Here is a 23471-nt window from a genome sequence, read left to right as displayed (position 1 = left end):
ATATTTTGAAGTATATTGAAAGTTCAGGTTTATTTATAAATTATCAGCGTTCGAATATGTTTTGAGAGCCTCCAATTTCATTATACCCCCCCCCCCCCCCCCCCACCCCACCCCACCCCCATCATTTAAGTTCTGCTTTGTATGTGTGTACCTCCATATTTAACCGCCAGAACGACAGAGTCCACCACGACGACAAATGTAATGAGCCAATCTTTCCTTCCAATTACTGCTTGGCAAAACTGGCTTTCCATTACCAAAATTTCCCTTGACAGTATGCCCTGATATTGAGATTGATACCCCCAACCATCCCTGGATAGATCGGATATGATATCATTCCTCTCTCTCCGGACCCAGTCCCCTTAAGAGGAAAATGTGATTCGTCTGGTATCACTGGATATGAGATATCCTTATTTCAATGTTAATGAAAATTATGGTTGTCGGGACTTTAGAATACTGACACAGTGTATAATTGAATTACATATAACGACGGTCTAGACAGTTCAACACTGGAAGATATGCATCTTTTCTTTCCATTTTAAGCCTCAAAGAGCTGAAGGATTTATCATGAATTTTTAACCGGGTATCTTAAAAAATTCCGAACGCAGAAGAATAACAAGGAGAATAAGTTATACTTTCGATTCTATAAGCAGATTACTCAGAAGCAGCATGTCATCAACAAATGCTCTCGACAGCCACGAGGTCATTTCCGGAAATTGCCGAGTGCCTCCGACGACCAATTTCCTATGCCTTGATTTCCCTAGCGGGAGGCACGTTGTTGAGTAGATATCGATGATGACACAAACAAAGAAATGGATCAGCCAGTTCAACTAGGTTAAGCATGGGTAGGTCTCCACGATAGATCAGTTGGTGGCTGTAGTCGATTCAAAAAGGCTCCGATCCCCTTGGGCGGGCCAGGCCGGTCTATTTGTGGCTACTGATAAAACAGGGCCCGAGCTACGCCTGCACAGCTTCATCGAGAATCTAAAACAGCCCTTGGAAATATCCAATCATATGGCTCAGGCCCAATACGGAGTTTTCATTTTTGTAGTGATGGTGTTTACGGAATGGCTCCTACGACAGACAACTGCACAGAAACCTCTATTTGTTTTGTCCTTTCACCAAATTGGTTCCCAACGCCACCGCTGCGTTGAGAACCAACGTGCATCTTTCACCATCATGAATACATGTTAAAGCTGCATGAATTTGCAATCTCATGCAGTCCATGATCGTTAGATTCACCTTTACCCCTTCGATGAGTGGTACGACCATTACACGAATCACAATAGAGAACTGAGTCAGTTTGTCTATGGAAAACCCGTTATCTACAACAATGCTAGCAATGTTCTCATGGATTATTCATGCAATTGGCGCTATCGGCTGAACTCGACAACGACGTTGCTTAAGGCCAAAAGAAATGACGTGGTCTGCGTACATTTGTTAATTCTAAGACGCTGGTTGTACTAGTATTGAGGCCACAGGTGATGATGGTCCGCTACCTACGTCACGTAAAGGACAGCAAATATCCATGATGCGCCACCTTTACGAAAAAAAACATGGGTGGATGGGTATGATCTGTGACGAACGACAACTCGTGATCTAGTTAAAGATCAGAACTGTCGAAAAAGTGAAGATGCCTATCGCGCAAAAGCTAATGAAGATGACGAAATGAAATAAACTTTGAATGAAAAAGTGCTGAACGCCTCATGTGGTCAAACGTTAGTGAATTTATGTCTGATATCATAATATGGGAGACATTTTACTTTGAGAAAGAATAGTGGGCGTGGACAAGAATTCGATAATATCATTCACTTGGCCTGAGCAATAAACCGATACAGCAGACCGGATGCAAGCTTTCATACATGGTTCTTTGTCATGTTGGTTGATAGAGCGAAAGATCGCTTGCTTATACGGCTTGTGAGGCACAGAAAAAGTTGACACGTGAAAAAGCTAAGGTCAAAATCATGTAAGCTCATAACACGGTGAGTCTGTTTTTTCCTATAATACCAATTCAAGGAACGAGTGAAAGTAATCCTCGATACAGCATCGGTGTCAAATAGATGGTGGGAGATTCATTATGAATTCTTTAGCAAAATGACCGATACATCTCCGGATGCAAGCTTTTAGACATGGCTCTTGGCTACGAGCAGAAGACTGCTTGCTTACAACTTGAGACACAGAAAAATTGACATTTTAGGCTTTTGGGGCCAAAGTGGGGTTTTTAAGTAGTTATAGCTAGCAATAACAAGTTCCAGCTGCAACATATCCGGATGAAAGCTTTTAGGCATCGCCGCTCTTGGCTCCGAGAGAAAGTCTGCTTGCCTATAACATGAGACACAGAAAAATTGACAAACTAGGCTAGGGACCAAGTAGGTTTTTTAAGTAGTTATAGCCAGCAATAACATTATGGTTCGAGATTCATCATTTCAAAAAGATATAACTCCGAAAAGAAGTTGGTTCTGTTGAGCAAAGTTTGACAAAATATGAGGTTGGCATGGGCAACGGTTTGGAGCAACTACAGCATGCTTCGCAATAACTAACAACTTTTGTCGTGATGTAACATAAATTTTAGGTATCGCAATAACTCGACAAAAGTGATTATCAATTGAGTGTTTCTTTTACTCTGTTATAATATATATGTGAGTATTCTTTTAGTAGGGAGTTTTCGCGAAGACCCCGAAACGTCCAAGTGAACGCCTATCCCGTTGTTCGACTTCGCTATCACGAGGTCAATCAACGAGATAGGCGTTCACGTTGGCCGTTCGGGGGACCTGCGAAAACTCCCTTACACACCACACTTTCCTTGTACACTTGTATTTTCTTGTATAAAGATATGTAAGTTCTATCTACATGAACAAAGTTGGTGGTAATAAAATGTCCGGGAAGCTAGCTCTCAGGCGTGGCTCTAGGCTCGCGCTCTGATCGAAATATCGCATGCTGCGCATACCGCTACTCACACAAAACCGGTTATTGGCAAAGGTTTGCAGCAGTGGGGAGACCGGCAATAACATGATGATTGGCGATTCATCATGAATATTATTGCAACCCAGTCGATAAATCCAGATTGGAAATGATTGATTCAACTTGATTAAAGGTCTACATATGTACGTCGTTCGTTCAAAAAATGAATTATTCGGAATTGAATTCGAAAATTCCAATTGCGTATTAAAATCCTTACTGGTATAAATTTCAGCTTTCCCGTTGTGTAGACATAACAAGTTTCAGCAAAGTTCCAAGAATAATAACTGCACAACGATATTTTGTACAACTGCATTTTTGTATAACTGCATTATTTTTCCAGCCCACGATGGAAGACGAACGGAAAAAGGGCGTCAGACAGGAAAAATGAAATATGACCGTGCGGTAAAGATTAATAGAAAAAAGTGCTTGAATGTATTGTCTAGCTATAACGTGTCCGATGTCTGTTTGGTGGTTGCTTCGTTTTTGCTCTTCTTGTATCTTAATCATTGAAAACGATGGGGTGGCGCATTCGAAGAAGGTTCCCACTCTGTTGGCTGTAAAGGTTACCCGTTCAACCTCGCGATCGAGAACTAGCCAAATGTATAGGGTAATCTCGTGACCAAACTACTCTGTGCTTAACTATAAAAGTTATTCGGCCGGCAAGCAGGCCATTAGTGGCACATTAAATATTTACGAGGTGGCATAATCGAGAGACTGAAGCTGGATACGGCATCCTTGATATGAGGATGGAGATTAGGAGATTTGAAGGATTGTATCCTGCACGAGTTGATAATTCCCTTCGTGTGACTACTGACGATGACACAAGAGATTTTAAACCTGCAATATGTTATATCGTCAAGGAAAGAGGACTTACCAATATCAAATAAAAGGAGCTTACAATCTGTACAGAATGAAGTGATAATCACCCTTTGTACCCATCTTAAGCATCGCTTTGATAAAAGCTTTATATGACTTCTAAGTAGTATGGTGCTTATATGTGCCCTTTGCAGCATGAACTGTTTCAATATAAGCTCTCACGAAGTTGATTTCAGCAACAGTTGCTTAATAGCTCTCAATGAAAGCTGCTCAGTACAACGAAAGCTTTATATTCGCTTGGTACTACTTTTTATTATTGCCATACCGACTCAACGCCAATCCTCATTGGCCTTCTTGTCGGTGTTCAAAGCAACACGTATTTAGAACTGACAAGTTTCGCGACAAGAACTCAGGGGAATTCTCAATCTCTACTTGCGAAGATCTTCGCGCAGATCCCACAGAAATATGCTGTTTTTATGATTAAAGACGATTGAGGTTCCAAACATTTTCATCGAAATAACCATTTTGTCACGCTCTCTGAGGGATCTATTTCATATCACTACGCCACTTTGATTGTATTGTGCACTTCCACAATATACACAGATGTATATACATGTCTAGAAATATCAAAGTCCTGTGGACCAGCCAAGCAAATATTGCAATAAAGGCATTTGTCACCGTCACAACAAAATCTGGCTCTGATCAATGGTCGCCATGCGCACTAAATGAACCGTCAAGAGGTTTTTGAAACTGAAACGCGTCCAGGCACTTGTATGCAATGGCTTGTTTTTGTGGCGTGCAAACTACTCCATGATATTGGAAGTAGTCGATCTGCTCCTGTAACGTTCTCGAGAGGGTTATCACTGCTTTTAGCTGTCGAATTCGATGCAATTAGAAAGCATAAAACTCTTGACAGAATCTCTAAACTAAGCAGGGTTATCTCTAATGTCATCAAGCGACTGGCGAAAAGGCAATTTGTACCCTATATTTAACTAGCGGGCGGCTAACCAAACGGCCGCATCGGAAAGACCTACCCGTAGGGCTTCCGCTCACGAGGCGAATGTCTTACGAAGCCATATCGGGATCGGTTTTGATTGTTCCGGCCCTTTTAATTGTTTTGATCGTACAATAGTGCCGGCACTACACCATCCAATAGTGCCGGCACTACACCATCCAATCGTGCCGGCACTGTACCATACAAAAGTGTCGGCACTACACCGTACAATAGTACCGGTACTACACCATACAATAGTACCGGCCCTACACCATACAATCGTGCCGGCACTGCACCATATAAGAGTGTCGGCACTACACCGTACAATAGTACCAGCACTACACCGTACAATAGTACCGGCACTACACCGTACAATAGTACCAGTACTACACCGTACAATAGTACCGGCACTACACCGTACAATAGTACCAGTACTACACCGTACAATAGTACCGGTACTACACCATACAATAGTACCGGCCCTACACCATACAATCGTGCCGGCACTGCACCATATAAGAGTGTCGGCACTACACCGTACAATAGTACCAGTACTACACCGTACAATAGTACCGGCACTACACCGTACAATAGTACCAGTACTACACCGTACAATAGTACCGGCACTACACCGTACAATAGTACCAGTACTACACCGTACAATAGTACCGGCACTACACCGTACAATAGTGCCGTCATTGCACCATATAAGAGTGCCGGCACTGCACCATATAAGAGTGCCGGCACTGCACCATATAAGAGTGCCGGTGTAAGGTTTTTTTGAGAGTCACCGTTTCTTTCGTGACTGCTTCTTTTTAGTAAGGCATCTCAAGAGATATCAATCAATAAAGTTTCAGTAATTTGAGAAGGTACTCTTACCCATTTCACGCGCATAGATTTCTTTTGCTAATTCGGATAATCCCTTCGCTCTGAATGCATCAGATAAGTTAGATGGATAGAAGCACTCTTAATGTATAGAAGTCCCCTTTTTAGTTTTAGGAGGCACAAAGCACTTTTAGAGACTGGCCCATCTAAATCAAAAAGCTCCTTTGAAATTCTTCTCAGTCATTTGAGACTGCACGCTACTTAATGTCCATCTGATACACATATGACATAAGTGATTCTTTCCTAATGCGATGTCTTTCGTCGGAAGCAGCAAGGATGTCACGTTTCAAAGGCACGCGGACATAACAGGTAATTTTGTAACAGGAGTGTTATCATACAGTATTTGCCTCAACGTGATCAAAAATGAGAAGCCATATAGTGTAAAAATAAAAATGACGTCATAGACAACGCCGTAATGCAGTTGCTATGCATACGAATTTGCTGCATCTCGGTACATACAGTATGTGTATGTCTGTCTACACAACTAAATTGTCGAAATTTATATCCAGTGCGTATTTACGCTCCGCAATTTAAAATTTTCAAATCTAATTACAAATTTTTAATTTTTAACCAACGACTGTGGCCTTTAAGATTCGCCAAAAAATAGTTTTTCACGATTTAAAAAGTTTAACGCCGCTAAATTTTTGCCACTCGCGAAAATTATCAAAAAATTCAAAAAATTGCCCTGACGAATTTTTTGGCGGATTACAAATTTTAATTATTTCCAATTGAAAAATATTTCGCGATTTTTTTTTCTTCGCGAAACGAGGTTATTTGCGAAGTCCGCGAAATCAAACGTCCGCACAACTTTGGCGGTTTACAGTACCGGGTGATAAGAAACATTTTTAGGGACACGCTGTACTGCAACAGCAGTCATGTCAACATGATGTGTTCGCGGAATATTTCATAATCAGATCATGACCATGATATCGCCATCCACTACCTAAATTACCCCAGGACAGCAATATCCCCTGAAATAATTATGCAGTTTCATTCCCCGGGGTAATGCTCGGAGATATACCGTCACCATGCAGCTAAATATTACGAGTGCTTCATTTTTTGGAATACGACTTCATATGGTAAAGCATCAGCGATAGCTTTTATAGTGATGCGATATTAGCAAGAATAGCATTCCGCAAAGATGACGTCACTGCAGCTGCTGCCCTCTATTTCCCCATCGCTGAATTACAGGCAATGTCGGACAAACATGCGGTTTCGTAATGGATTCAGTCTTTCTAACTAGGGCAGTTAGATTCAATCTGGCACATGTCCGAGTGTTAGAAATACTACATAATTGTTCTGAATATTTCTCTCTCTGACTCTATGGTATCATTCATGCTAAAAACAATGCAGGGTCAAAGATAATTGACTTTGAAATAAGCTCAAATGCGTAGAAATAAGTGTCCATGTCCGACTGTCACGTGACTAAAACGTCATCAATATCTTATTCAAATGACCTTGTGAGCTATAAATAGTAACTTCGCGGAATGCTATTATAAAAGACTAAGAACGTTGAAGCAACACTACAGCAGCTTATCTAGTACTTGGTACCAATTTCTGACAACAGGGGGCGTGTACAAGATAAATTGGCTCCTTTCAAAGGGCTACTGTTCCTCCTTGTTGGGTGTTGGTTGATTTCTGTCACACAAATACATGCTTCACATGATGAATGCCGCAAATGATTGGTTTTCTCCAACATTTCGTTACAAATCGGCTACAATACACATCAGTCAATTTAATTATACTCGCCGCATGTGATAGACTGTTAATTTTAGACGCGACGCGGCTGTGCCGCGCCCACCCGGATATGTGCCAATTTGCCAATGTGCCAAGCGATTGGATATGCGCCAATTTGGTCATGTAGAAGTCGTCTGAAACTTTGTCATATCCCAGTATAAACATTTGGTGTTAGTGTTTAACCGACAAGACCCACCCTAACCACCTACGCGAGGTTCAGTTGCTTTCATGAGCGCAGTTGTGATGATCGCCATGAGGTGATGGTATCCGGTGATTTCCCCCTGTTCATTGTTCTGAGAAGACAATAGGCCCTTTGCCAGACACGCCAGTACCAGCTAGGATCGGACCAACAAACCATCTTTACAATAGATCTTCACGGTCAATGACGCTAGACAATGCCTTTCGAGGCATTGTCTGGCGTCTTTACCACGGTCAATGACGCCAGACAATACATTTCGAGGCATTGTCTGGCGTCTTTATCGTGAAGATCCATTGTAAAGATGGTTCGTTGGTCCGACCCTAGCTGGTACCGGCGTATCTGGAAAATGGCCTATGACAATACAGCCACCGTACATAACAGCTAATGTACGTGGAGTGCGTACAATGAGTCATTAGGCAATTGCATAATTCGGCACTAAAATGACATCACATCCACCCTACATGATGTGAAGAAGTGACAACATCCATTCTAGCTAATGGGTGCAGTTGTTGTTTTCCCATCAGCAATTGTCAGTCGGTTGGAGTCAGATTTTTTTTCGTTCTGTTTTGTATGCAGACAAAACCATTACTATTACAGCTGCGTTGGCCAGCATCCATGTATAACGTCCAACCCTAGGGACTGTTTCGTCGGCCATTCACTCGCCGTGGTAGACGATGGGTTTTTTATGAAAAAGCTAAGCATTTCAAATCGGAATGAAATGTAAGTTACTGTACTCCAAATTATCGCGGGGTATTATTTTCGCAAATTCGCGAATAACCTATCCCCAGGTTTTTTGGTCTGCCGATCTAACAGTTGCATCTATGTTTGCTATTTCTACCTAGAACTACCATTCGGCTACCAGTGTGTTTCATGATTTATTCATTGGTATCCTATCAAGACATATTCTCGATCCTATAGATGCAAAGAAGCGGATTACACATTACCATCTGATTGCACAGCGCACTGTTACGACCATCCGAAGAAATATCCGACTGAAAGAGTATAGTAATACCATCAGTATATCGATTCAGTTCCATTAAGGCTGCACGAACGAGGGATTTAACGCACTGCAACTACTGATTCTTGTCGCTCAGATATTCGATGACCACCGAAAACGAGCGATTATCGTGGCATGCGATTTCAATCGCATGTAGGGGCGATTTAAATCGCTCGTTTTTGGGGCCCTTGGGCTGGATCATACGAAGCCATCTATCTCATGCGTAGGCTTATACTCTCACTCCCACAGAAATCTCAACACCCCTTCCTCTTCTCTTAGCCATGCATGAATTCACGCTGCCTCTTCAATAACTCTATGTTCAGCAAACTCTTTGCAATATTCATTTTATCAAATGCACTTGGGCCCATTCCTCATGTCTCCAGGCAACGGTAAATAATGAATATTCAGTGGTTTTCATTTGAATTTATACAATCTCTGGGGGAACAGCTGTCTGCAGTTTCAGTCATTATTCAGCAGGTTGTAGATGGATATCTTGTCTAATTCAATTGAAATGCCAGACTTTCAAGTCGGTTGAATTCGCTCTGGTGACTCTTTGATAAGTCTGTGGGACGACGGGAATGTCGGTCTCAGTGGGATCGGGCTTTGTTCAAAGACAGTAGACTGCTAGATATTGGGCTAGGCCTGAATTATCTTATGATATGATATGATTTAGAAGTCCTGGAACATTTTGTATATACAAATGCGACAGGACACACCTAACATTTGTTACAAAGCCAGCTGGCCACGCCAAAACAAATCTTGTATGTGTGTGAGCGTTTTCAGATTCCCGCGCCCATGTCCCATGCAGTGCCGTGACCCCGCCCAGTACATGCCAGCGAAATGCAATACATGTCCATGTGTATTCACCCAACATGTCAAATGGAGTAGGTTGATAATGTCTAATGCACCTATTTGCTGTCATCATTGTGAGTAATGTTGTCTGGTAACCAATCATCATTACCATTAACTGACTCGGATATCAAACTACTTTTCTGCAATGTGTGTACAAACATTTGTTTGAATGTATTATAAAAATACAGCTGCGCACATCCGATAAATTAGATAAATCTACCATGTACTAGTATTAATGATGATTATGCATAGGCCTAGAGCGGTAGGCCTATGGTATCCACCTGTGTTATAGCATGTGGTACCGAACATCCACTCGGCATAATTGTTATCTGTGAAGTTGTGTACATTTTATATGCATCGGGAGCTTAATCAGCAAAGCCACCAGAGCATTCGATTTGCAATATCATTCAAGGCTCGTACTTGCCATAGACCTGTTGTTTTTTCCGACCTCGGTTAGATAATGTTCACGGAAAGTCTATGATGGTCCATCATGGATATTATGATGGAGATTGTATGATGGCCCAACATAAATTTTATGCCGGAAAAGATATGATAGAGAATTTCTATCACAGAATCTATGATGGATAATTTCCATCGTAGAATCGTTGATGGGCCATCATAGAATCGGTTCGCAAAAATATTTCTTTTTGAAAAGAATTGTTTTTTTCTAAAATCTCAATGATAAGGTCAGAATCATTAACTGCCGAAATGGAAATCGCGAAAATTTTATTTTTTTCACTAATTTTCGCGAATCGCCATAATAAATAGGCGTAAAATCTGGCAAGTATGTCCTTACGCCCGCATCACTGGTGATTAATATGGTTCTGAATACCCTTCGTGTGATACTGAATCAGAAGTCAGGAATGCTACTATGCTACTATCAAATGTACCAGCATGACTTTGCCAAATTGATGCAGATTTTCTGACCCTTATTATTCCGATTTTAGATGAATTATCTTCCAATTACTGCATATTGTAACAGTTACATAACATGTATGACCCGTTCAATGTTATAATGAAGACCCTGATGTCTTCATTACTTAAAGGGCTTCGTGGGTATAGCTCGTCAACCTGAAAAGCTTTAAAATATATTAGCCCTAACATCGACATGAAAGTGGAAGTAAATGACTGAGTTACTAATAACATGAGGAAAGAGTACATCCACTTAAATCAACAAAGCAAAGGAACGAATCAAGTCCGTTTCACTACGTGGTCCAGTAACTGAATCGGCGTATAAGACAACGTCAGCATTAACTCAACTTCTACAACCGAACTTATCATTTTTCGCCGAGTTTGTCTCTTTCGTTACGATTTTTTCTTCAAATGTAGCTCTGTACTAAACGAAAGAACGATAGTCGTTATAACAGGTGTTCATTTTTTGCAAGTGACTGCAATGCAATTTAAGTGGATGATGCAGTTGACAAAACATTACTGTAAATCCCCAAATGTTGCTGATAAACTCGATTCACTAAAATGAAAACCGCGAAAAAATACATTTTGATTGGAAAAGCCGAAATAACTTTGTAATCCACCATTGTGACCATAATAAATATGGTAGACTTTTTTTCAGGAAATTTCCGCGAATCGCCAAAACAAAAAAGCGCAAACGTTTTGGGGTTACAGTAATTGGTGAGATCGGATATTACCGAGGTCCCAACGCCACATAAAGTATCAAAACACCATGCCATAAACCTATCACCAAGTATCAAGCTAATGTCATATACTAGACTAGATGGCTACAAACGCTAGCAATTACACGTAAAACACAAACACAACACGTAAACAATATGTGAAATTGATCCAATTGTGATAGACTTACATGTATAATAGATTATTCGCCTTTTAAATTTGATATTGCTACACAATAGCGAACATGGTCCGTCATTATTTTACAAACTAAGCTAATATAATTATTATTTTACAAATTAAGCTAATATAATCCGATATGACTATAATTATTGCATGTACAATTCAAAAAGCGCCATTCAAAACATAGCACATAAAAAGGGTAAAAATTCACTCACCTATAGATGTATATATGATAACAACGACCACAGCGATAAAAAGCAGTATTCCAATTGTGACGAATATAATGTTCAAAACCCGTTTTAGTACCCTGTGAGTTTCCTCGCCAGGACTGAAACCCACAGACCCCTTCCCGCCTCGGTCGTCCTGCAGAACACTCGCAATTTTCGCTAAAATGGGATTTTTCTTTTTTTTAGTTTTCACTTTCGGGTGACTATCTTTCTCCAGGTCATCCTGCTGTTCCATAGTAACCGATGTTTCATCTATATCCATGTTGCGATTAGTAGCCATTTTTGTTGTGGCGTTTCCCTGAACCGCGTCCGCAATGCGCGGCGTCGCCGGCTGCATATAATCGTCAAATGCGTTCCCTGACTCGGGTTTGTTTTGCACCATCTGGTTCGCACCGGTAACGAGGCTCTGCGGTCGGCGCGCTCGGTTGCCTTGACTACCTAAGTTTCCGGCTCCGGTGTCTCCATCTGGCTCATCGTCTGCTTTCTGATTCATGACTACAAATCGATTCTGATAGAAGACGACGTTTTGTTGATTTTGTTGTGCTTTTTCTTTCTCCTCGGAAGACTGATTTAAGTTGCGTTTCAAGGTAGCAGTACCTGCTCTGGCGGATAATCTCAATGCTCGTTTAACTAATTCTATATTTGGGGCGTTTGGGTCAGGTTTGCGGCGTCTAGGGGGCAAAGTTTTAGCTTTAAGCTTGTCCTCAGATTCCGTATCTTTGTTTAGATCGTTGTTGACGTCGTCTGTACCTTTGGTTGCGTCCTGAGCTTGTTGTTCTATAGGCTGTGGGCGAGGTGGTGCGTTGGGATCCATAGGGGGCGCTGGCATTGATGAGGGAGTCGGTGGTAGGGGGCTATCTTTTCTCATGTTTGGAATGTTCTGGGCAGACTGTGAATAACGCGGGTCATTTCCTAATCCGGGTCCGAGCTGACCTTGCCCGGGGGTGGGTATCTGCCCAGGCCCATGTCTGGGTCCTACATGAGGCGAATTGCCCGAAATACCAGGGCTATGTTCCGGACCATATCTAGGAGAATTCCCAGCGGAACATTGCCTTGGATCGATTGGTCCCCTCACATCTACACCGGGCCTCGGTGGAATCCCAGGAGCCTGTCTGAGCGGGGTACCAATGGGCGTAGGTCCCTGCCATGGAGAGTTTCCTACTGGTATTAACTGAGGTCTCGCTACACTTTCTGATGAATTTCGCCTCGGTGTGTGATCATGAAACGCCCTGGGAGAATGGTCTATGTTGTGCCTAGAAGTTGGTAATCCCGTCCCCTTTGGTGAATGGTCATATTTACTATCGTGGGGACGGCTGTCATGTGGTCTACTCTCTTGTCCCATAGGTTCGTTGCGCCCTCTAATGTCGCGTTTTTCATCTACTCCATGTCTGGAACCATGGTCCCTGTTGCGAAATTCTTGACCCCTATTGTCTAATTTAGACTCATTTTGACCCTTTTCCATTTCACGAATCCTTGGGTCATATTCGCGTCCTCGAGAGTCATAATCTCGCTCTGGGTCGCGATCACGTGACCTACTACGTGATCCCCTTGAGTCCTCCCGTCTAGAATACTGATCACGAGGCCGCTCACCGCGCCCCCTATTGTCTCTAAAACTGTCTCTGTCCCCATCGTGGCTTCTACGAGAACCTCGGTCCCTGTCCCTGAAACCTCCTCGCTGGTGATCAGAACCAGGTGACCCAATTTCGATATCTCGAGGCGGGTCCCATCTATCTCCGTAGTGCCTCCCCGGCAACGACGCAACCGAGCCAGTCCAGTTAGGCCTCCCGCGGTCCCTTTCTCTGTCATGTAGTCTATCCACGCTGCCCCTCTCATAGCGCTGTCTGGAAGGTGGGGACCGGCGCATACGGCCTGGCGGCGACCTTGGTGGCGACCGTCTACGGGGTGGTGACCTTGGTGGCGACGACCGTCTTGGCCCTGGCCCCAGTGGCGGGGATGGCCCACGTCTCGGAAGCGGCGGAGATCGCCTGGGCGGCGACACCCGTCTAGGAGGCGAGCCTCGTCTCGGTGGTGACATCCGCCTCGGCGATGACCCCCGCCTGTGCGGAGGTGGTGACCGACGCGGCTGTGGTGGGGACCTTCTCGGAGGAAGGGGTGACCGCCGTGGAGGAGGGTCGTCCCTGTAGTCATCCCGGATGCGGTGGTATTCCCCTTCGTTTCGCTCACGGAGAGGGTTTCTACCACCTGAAAACAAAAATGAGTTTCAAATGTGTCAAGGCTGACATTTCAAGATGTAAACATATTCAAGTGCCGATCTGAATATTCACTGCAACCATACCACAGTACTTCCGAAGAACTGACAAAGAGCAGGAGAACTCCCTGAATCAAACTGTGAGAACTTTAAAGAACAGCAAATTAAATTGGATTCGTCGGGGTCGATGTCGACTCGTACGTCATCCCTTGTTTTGCCGGGGAACTAACCGTCAGTCCGATATCTGCTGTGTCTGCTGTGGCAGTTGCTTATCGGTCATTAAGAGAGGGCGTAGAGAAAGAGCACTGTAAACTAGGGGAGGGGGCAATGTGGAATACTCAATCCGTTTTCGGACCTTACCCGTTCTGGGATGCCTTTCTCCCTCCATCTTCACTCTCAGAGGAATCCGGGCATAGCCGATACGGGGTCTCGCACCATCCGAACGGTATGCGGGATTCTCATAACTCTGTAAAGAGAAAAGGTAAGAACAGTCGTAAACACATGATCAGTGTTACTAGGAATAATCACGGGTCACTTTTGGTACCCAACCGCAGTAATACGACATGTAAAACGCTAAAAAAATTGGCCTCCTGAGCCAATAATCGATAAATTCAGAAATAATTCTTAACCCCTCCCAAATTTTTCCGATTCCTGCTGAAACACGGGTGTCCATCCCGAAAATCCCGGTCGGTGTTGTAGTTTATCTCGGAGGAGACGCACGTATCTGGGTTTTTTTAGATTACAAGTGCTGGCGGCTGTCTCAGGGAGCATTCCTCTAAGATGCAAGAAGCAATCTGACAAATTGCTTTATTGTGCCAAGTCGACTATATCAATGAAAATAAATCGCTTATATCAATGATAAATATTTGTGTCCCACCATGCAATTATAGTACGATTTGCAAAGCTGATCGCTGTTTGTGATAGATTGAAGTGCCAGTTCGATAAGTACTCCCAGTCAAGATAAAGTACTGGAAATTGTAATTGATTGTGATGACAGATTCTTGCAAGAAGTTTTTTAAGTTTTTATGGGCGCAGCAGAACATTTTCAAGTGCTCATCTCCGAAATTTGGCCAAGACGAAGCTTTTTGAATGCCAATTCTGAAGAAATGTACAATAAATAGAAAATAAAAGTATACACTCTTACATCAAACATGTCAAATCGACTTATCTGAGGAAGATGCTGTGTTGTTTTCGGAAGGATAATGATCAAAAGTATTCGGGGTTTTGTCAAATTCTGTTGGTCTGTACATCACAAGAACTACTTCTGCTAAATTATGGGAGGGTGTTGGTGTTGGCGTGGGCGTTTCCGGGGCTTTGCAAAAACTCCCTAATGTTTCCAGTAACCAGAACAATCCAACGAACCGTGCCCTCGTGTTTGATAATCATGCACAGACCAAAGCAGAAACAGAAATCGAAAAATGTAAGCCTTCTCCTCGGAGTGAAATAGACTTTTCCGGGCCTACCTTCCGTTGGTTCTTCATATCTCACAGCGGGGAGAGTCCACGCTACACCCAGGTATCCTCGCAGCCCCTTTCGACAAACTGTACGCTCTTGTCAACCGTGGGTCACACGTGCTTACACAACATACATTGTATCATTTTCATCACGAATTCATCATGATATTAACAGCCTAGAGATGATATATTTGACTCTCATCTCTGGCCTAATTTTTATCTGGAATAGGACATTTTTATTAGCGGAGCAAACATCCTGGACGTTTTATTCATTTCTGCAAACGTGATTGGTTCAATATGAGATCAAAAACTCATCCAGTGACAATTACCACTAACTGTGTTAACCATTAATGTTGATTGAGGATTCAAGGTCCAGTTGTTTAAAATAAGCGTTATCACTAACGCTGGCGTTAACGAAACTGGGCGACGGGACATACATGTATCACCAAAGCATTAATTCAAGGTTTTTTCTTATCTCCGAACACTTGAGAAGGTTTACTTCAGAGGCAATCATCATTTATTCTTGGACAGACGGCACAGAGATCACGTGACAGAAATCCCAACACTCGAGTCACGGCTACAGACGATATAGATCTGTTGCTATGACAACCGATAAATAATTCATTTGGAGTGAAAAATTGCTTCATCCTTTGGCTGGTTGAGTAGATTAGTGCCTTCCTGAGAGACCTTGCGAGCCAATCTCCAGACAGAGATGTTAATCGAAGTTTAATAGAATTTCAAAGGAGGTCATGTCTGCTCGTTTATGTTACGCTGCGTGGAGTTTGGGTGGAGATTTTTAGCGTCACCTTGCGGTGTAGTAAAGAACTAATATGGCTTTGTACTGGTTGCTCTGGATTTCTGCCTGTCATTTATAGACATTCATTTCAGAGATGGCGTAGGAATCGTATGGATCGGGGTGGAGGATACTTAGTCGGACGGGCCAGGCCGGGGGGGGGGGGGGGGGGGTCATGAGACCGACATACAACCCTTGATATCTAGGGGGGTCTATCATAGGCCTATATCTTTGTGTATATACAATCCCTCCTTCTAGTAGTCACGTACAAAGTCGATCGGAACAAAAATAGTGCTGTAGGGACTAATCACGAACGTGATAGAGATACTGTCTCGTTCACAAAAGCGACACAGCACATTATTTTACCTTCAATTATTTCTTGAGTAGCTAGGAAATATTCCCGAGATACACTGAACGGCTAACCGCAAGGGTCATCAGGCCAATCTTGATAGCAAGTACCCCTAGAAAGGCTTCGAAATGGGGGTTCTTACGGGAAAATCATCAGGGTAAAGAAACGCAACGCGCTAGCATTAGTGGCAAGACCTGTTTTGAACAAACGGGCCTTGAACCGACATAAGCAGTAGAAATCGGATCGATCGCGCGCACCGACTACATCTTGCGTCCCAATTCACCCCAGAAAAATATGAGCCCAATCAGACAGTTGTTTCCGGGGAACTGGCGTATATGTTATAGGGTGATGTTATCCGTGACAGTCGGTGTCAAGCCGAACGGATTTGACGTCCCGATTTCACGACTGACTTCACGATGCATTGATACCTCAGCGAGATAATGTGCTGATTCAGCGCTTTTGAGATGATATCTCAGAATGTGATTGAATTAGGTTCCGTCTTCGGAGGAAATCGTATAAATTGGCTGTGACTGATTAAGTTGACTTTTAGGACAAAAAAAATGAGCATATAATGTTACGCGAGTCCCAAGACTTGAGGAATTGTCAGCAAACTGGTGGCATTGGTGGTCTCACCAAACATCACGATGTCTGATTCAATGACGGCGGGAAACTGTGCCGGTTGTCCACGTTCAGCTTCGTCAATAGGGAGTTTTCGCAAAGCCCCCGAAACGCCAACTCGAACGCATTCCCCACGGTTCGAACTCCAGATCACGATTTCGAACAATGGGACAGGCGTTCGCGTTGACGTTTTGCGAGATTTGCGAAAACTGCCTGAACCTGGAGTTGCTTTGGCCCAAGGGTTTTGGCGGACTTTGAGCGGGATCCGACGAAACGATTTTAGCCCTGGATCTGTAAAGCGAGCCAGTTTCAACATTGCCGACATTGAGACAATCACTCATACTGAGCATGTGGGTCTCGGCTTAGACCACGACATGATAAAATATCTTTATCGGCCCGGGTCGCCGGGACAATGACCAGTTACCAACTTGAATCATCAATCTTCTCCCCCTGACAAGCAATATTCTCTGACTTGAATAATCGTCTCAAAGGCAAAAGACATTTAAACAACTGAAAATAGAGGAATCGCATGGCAACTTCATGTGATTTGCCCTTTGAACGAAATGGACGACGCAAGTTGATGTCAAGACACGCAAATTTACAACGTGTTCATGTTGGCCAACATTCGCTTCAAGATTTTTAGTAACTAGAACAAGAGTCTTGTAATGAATGTACATGTACTTGTACACGAAACTGAGCAAGAATCGCTGAATCTTATGAGAATCTTATATGGATTTTGACCTGGGAAACGACCACTGCATAGTGCGGAGTTTAGGTGGACAAGGCCACCGGGGTCATGTCAGGGGACACGCAGCTACCCACGGACAGGGGACAATGGACAAGGAAAGGAATGCATGAGACCCTCCCCGGAGAGGAGACAATGTACCAGACGAGGGAACCAACAGGTATTATGGCTGTCAAATGATTCGACTTACCCATGGATTGTTAAGGCACCGAAGCTGACAGTGATGATGGTAGCCGCCAATACGTTTCATTGTCCAATTTCATCGAGAGAGTCCATGTCCAAGCAATAACCAGTTTATTCTGTCAGCTAAAATCACGCTGATTTACCAAAGTATTAAAGTATTATCTTAAAGTACATGTACCTGTAAGTTTGAACTTTCAATACTCGCTAAGATTGGGCCACTTTTGTAAGTACAAGTTAGCTCCACGGAGCTTAATTTGCAGGTTGACATTTGGCAAAGACACTGGAAGGAAGTTATTTGCATTTCGGTCACAATGTGTATCATGTTCTCCACTGAAAAGGAAAATCATGATTAGCCTCAAGTGATTAGATAATGTTTGTTTCAAACCAATGCATCCTCAAGATGATTGAATAAAAATTGAGAACCAGCTGAAATAATTGTGGAAAATCCGAAATCGACATTTTTTGAGATATTCACCATGCACAGCCTATCGGGGTAGAGCAAAGCATCAATGAGAAGAAATCAATATTAGTTTCAAGTGATTGAATTAGTTTTTTTCAAGCCAACGTATTCCCCCCAAGGTGATTGAATAAAGATTGAGAATAAGCTTGCAGCAAATCCGAAATCGACAAATTGGGATATTCCGCATCAGCCTAAGGCAGACTGAAACATCACTGGGGTAAACAGAGGCTTCGTATCAAGTAATTTCATTATCTTAAAGACGTTTTCCGTTTATTGATTCTGCTTTTGTTTGTCGGCAATAAATAGAGATAAACATTACTGTTACATAGTTATTACGGGCAAAAACGCTGAAATACAGCAATTATGGCATCCCGGCTGTAGTATACCAGTATACACAATGGCATGAAATTTATTTTCAGTATTTTTTAAGACAATTGTAAACAGTCAAATTCAAGTTCAAATACTAATTTTCTAATCTTTCGAACATTGCCTTTAAGATGGTTTCATCCGTGGAAGACGCCAATAAATTGTTGGTCCAATTGACGAATTATCCGGAAAATTTAACAGGACATGGTCGTAATAATTGAATTGCTATTAATTGCTTTTTAATCATTGTAGGGGTATTTTCTTGATAGACTAAATCAAGCTAAAACCTAGGCGAAATAGTTGAGATCTGATGGGGAATGTCAGAGCGCGAATCCACAGCCAGCAGTTATTGAAGCGGTCCACTGAGCACTCATTCTTTACGCCAAATCGAACACGACATGCCAATAATTAGTGAAGAGCTATTTGTGGCGCTCTCTTCGCGGTCATTAACCGCCACGATGTCATTTTGCCCCTCCAACCTCGCATGCATTTAGGCCCTGCCCAAAACACGATCCATTGTCTATTAACAGCCCGCTCGCACCTAGGCCTAAATCCCCATTGTTCTACAGCCGTATCAAAGGATCATAAGAGTAAATCTACATAACATCGTATTCTTTTGTTGATGTTAAAAAACCTTCGCATGTATATTCGTATTTCTATTGTATATAGGTAGTTTTGTGCTCTACGCAATGTAATTTAGTTGAGCAATAAACCTTATTCTATTCTATTCGAACCCCACAAAACACCTTTTAGGGTGATCGAACCCGCGAGGGCAGATATACACGTGATGGCACTGAAGACTTGTTGAGAAGGGCCACAGACTTTCTGATATAAAATTCTCAAACCGTGATGTGGTTCGACAAGATTCTCACGAGCAATATCAATTCTCATGAGTATAAATAATGACCCAATTAAAGTAATTTGATCTCAATTCCTTAATAATTGAACGGACTGCACCAATGATAGAAATGCGCCCAATCCAATACATGAACACGTACACAATGTACTTAGTACAAAATATGCAATTAATAATTTATTCACAGGGAAAGGCTCGAACTGACAGCGAGGTCAACTACCGAAATTAATTAGTCCCAAACTGATAATCCACCATATCGGTTTTTGTTCAACACATTGCATGGCGTACTCGAGTAGTGCATATCTATCCGTTTATAAACAAACACACGGCGTATTATGCATGGAGAGCGAAAATTACGATAATTTCGTTTTCGCATAGGGTTTGCAGCACAAGTAAAGAGCATTATGTTTTCACTTGTTGGAGATGTATTTTGCCGTATTTGTTTTTGGGATATACTATTGGTAATAGATGCAATATTTGCATCTATGGGTTTGAGATAGAGACAAATTGACATTGTCGGACCTATACTTAACTGTGCATTCTAAAACACTTTGGGTACAATGAACCATAGTGCACAATGCACTATGCGCCTCGTTTTGACGGCAGTGGTTATGGTTAGGCAATCAAAGTCAAATTTTCTGAGTTTTTTTCCGCTATCCCATCCAATTCCATAGCAAATGTTGTTTTAATGACTATTTTTACGCCTAGTTAGCTAATAAGAGTTTCTCGGAAGAGGCGCCCAGATCAATGGTAGAATGACATGCAAATGGATCCGTCTGGGGAGTGCTTTCGATGCAGATTGCGATTTTAAATTGAACGTTCATTAACCCATTGGGGGTTATAACTAGAGCGGCCGTATTTTATGTCTGCAAACAAAAGACTTTCTAGCCTCGCGTCCCGCAAGGCCTTTTGCACGCCCACCCCCCCTCCCCCTCCCCCGCAAGACCAAAAAGCTAGCTACGACTCTGATGCCGGAACATCAAACATGCCAGTGTTTAATGCACTTTCTTCAAACCATTGATCTTACCTACTTGTGTCCGTAACCCACGGTTTCTAATAAATTTCTTTTAAATGTGTCTGGCAAGTAATTCGAAAATTCATCTCCGCATCTCTAGGTAGCATCAGAATATTAAGTTGCAAGATATTAGATTCATTAGGTCGGCGGCTGATTGAATATATGGTGTATGGTGTTTGCACTGTAGGACAAGTGAATATATTTCGAATATACGAATATTTGGACGATTCGTCTGTTTGCCAATGTCGTGTGCAGAGGCCCAAGATGATTCCAATAGATGGATGGGGAGAGTGAACCTGCTGGATTCGCACACTTTAAAGCTAGCAAACGAAAAGGAGAAGCACACTTTAAAGATAGCCCGGGTCGAAAACACAGATAACCGAAAAAAATCTGCACAACGTATCAGAATTTCATCAGGATTTTCCGCCCCTATTGTACTCAGAAAGACTACGGTACGTGATTCTACAGAGACCGTGACTCGCAATCCCTCAGAGATATTTCCAAGTTCCACACCGGTGTAATGTTTTTGAGTGTTTCTGTTTTTGAGTGTTTCCCCTCATTGTTTCGGAACGCTCAAAAATAGATTGACGAGTTTTTCTGTGTATCCCCCCTATTGAAAAGTCATGGTCTCTCTAGCTGCCTATTGTTTGGAAACACTGAAACATGGGGAACAACCACAGATGTTACACCGGAACCGACCGGTCATCGAACCCGAGACCTCAAAGGCGACATGCGCTGATGTTTCCAATGCGTCATTCGAACAACCTCAGTAGTAATAATCTCTATCATGTAGTATGATGACAATTTAATACATAAAATGCACTACAAACCTCGGACAGTTCGTCATCATCCAAAAGCGATGTTGACTGCATCCTGTCGCCTGTTTGCAATCCTTGGTAATCCAATCACGCGTGATCTCACGAGAATCGTACAGTCATTTGAAACAGTCATCGAATTCTGTATTCCCAGCAGATCCACAAGTCAGATAACATAATGTAAAGCGCCTACTAATTTTCTCTGGCGTTTATTTTGGCGGGATTCGCAAATACTATCGATTCGCAAAAATATCGCCAGTATTTTTTAGTTCCAAGATCATCACTGTATCCCTACGACAGCGTTCCTTCTCGACAGTGGTGCAAATTTGCGATGGCAAAAGTTATTCGCTCAAAGAGCGACACCATAATTACCATAAAACATAGTGTAACACAACCAATCGTATATAGGTATATATACTTTCCTTGTAACTTGCAAACTGCTGGTCCTTTGCAAATTAGTCTTCCTATGCATAGAAATGTTGCATTCCAAAAGTGACGTCAAAGAAAGTCACAAACATGTGTATATATCCTGAGCAAGACGCCAAGGAATAATTTTCAAGTTGGTGATTATCAAAAATGCATTAGCAGCAGGCTATTCTCTTACAAAGGGACTTTACAAAAAACCTTACACGCCTTATCCACCCTTCTACGACAACAGGACACCATGGATCACTTCATCAAAATTTGCAATAGCCTAAGGTTGATCACTTGAAACTGACTTGTCAGAGGTCGTGGTGAATAGTAAGACTGACACCTCGCATACCCTCATAGTCCATCCAGGGACAAAATGCCGCTTTTGATCAAAACTTGTTATGTTGGATAAAGTATAGGCACTCGGGAATCGTTCTCACGTTCAAGTTTCTGCTATGAAAATACAGTACTCCAGGCCATTCGAACTCTGCTAAGGTCGACGATCTCTAATTCCTCCGATCAGTGAGATCATGTGTCGATTTCTTTCCGCATAATCCAGAGAGAAGCTGCATTGAGATTAACAGATAATAGTATCTTGTAGGTTGATGTGAAGACGTGTAGTTTTTGTATTGCTGTATTGAGAACAAAAATCATTCTGTCAGCACCTTTCTTGAAAGTAAAGTTTTAGGATGACCTAACACCTTGTGATTAGCTCATCTATGGCTGCGTCGGTGACGTAAAGTTCGACACCTCTCGTTCGGCATTACGACATATAAATCTCCCCCAAATTCTACATTCAGTAGATTCGCTGCGCCGTCACACGACACCTAGTCAATATTTAGAAAAATTCAAATCCACAAGAATCCACGATTTGTTATTCTTTATCGAATAACTGAAGTTCTCCTTCCGTTAGTACTCCTCTCCTCGTTTAGATCCCCCTTTTCTTTCGAGTACTCCTCAACACGTTGAGTACTCATTTCCTTTCCGCGTGTAAAGTACTCCTTTTCTCATGTAGCGCTCCTTTCCTCGTGTAAAGTACTCCTTTTCTCATGTAGCGCTCCTTTCCTCGTGTAAAGTACTCCTTTTCTCGTGTAGTGCTTCTTTCTTCGTGTAAAGTAGTCCTTTTCTCGTGTAGTGCTTCTTTCCTCGTTAACTTCTCGTGTTTAGTACTCTTTTTCTCGTTTAGAACTCGTTTTACCGTGTCGTACTCCTAAACACATGCAGTAATCATTTTCTCGTCTAGTACTCATTTCCATGTATAAGACTCATTCTCTCGTGTAGTACCCTATAATACTAGTAAACCCTTCCCAGTGAACTGGTGCAGTACAAGTCCTATAATGTAGTACTAATTTTACTTATGTTGTACTCCTTTCAACGTTCAGTACTTCACATCTGACTAAATACTCCCTTTCACGTGTTCCTCAGTAAGATTGCGAGTGTTCTCAGTCTACGAGTAAAAAAATGATGCACTGCATGAGTCACTTGGCGTCCACCACCTACGATCTCGTATGACTCGCCGTCCCGGCTGGTGTTACACGAGACGCTTACTGATTACATCTATAGCATTTTCGTGAAAGATATTGACACCTGTACCGCTGTGGATGGTATGTATTGCGATGACGTCATCAAGACAAGATTGAAATCACACATCAAATCTCGGCATAACTCTTAATGCACGCGACGATTATTGACAATTATTTCATTAACTCCTCTGTAGTGATAA

General features: G+C 42.4%; 1 protein-coding gene across 1 annotated transcript in view; it reads right to left on the bottom strand.

Moving 5' to 3' along the window:
• LOC135503404 (serine/arginine repetitive matrix protein 1-like) overlaps window positions 1–21476 on the bottom strand; it is a 44621-nt gene extending 23145 nt beyond the window's left edge. The window contains exons 1-3 of the mRNA XM_064796965.1: window positions 21353–21476; window positions 14044–14149; window positions 11463–13676 (exon numbers count right to left, since the gene is read on the bottom strand). Coding sequence (XP_064653035.1) covers window positions 11463–13676; window positions 14044–14149; window positions 21353–21394 — 2362 coding nt within the window. The 5' untranslated portion in view covers window positions 21395–21476. The remainder of the gene's footprint in view (window positions 1–11462; window positions 13677–14043; window positions 14150–21352) is intronic.
• Window positions 21477–23471: the final 1995 nt, after the last annotated feature.

Source organism: Lineus longissimus, chromosome 19 (genome assembly GCF_910592395.1).
Source record: "Lineus longissimus chromosome 19, tnLinLong1.2, whole genome shotgun sequence".
In the NCBI taxonomy this organism is placed as follows: domain Eukaryota; kingdom Metazoa; phylum Nemertea; class Pilidiophora; order Heteronemertea; family Lineidae; genus Lineus; species Lineus longissimus.
This window is presented reverse-complemented; position numbering and strand designations above follow the sequence as displayed.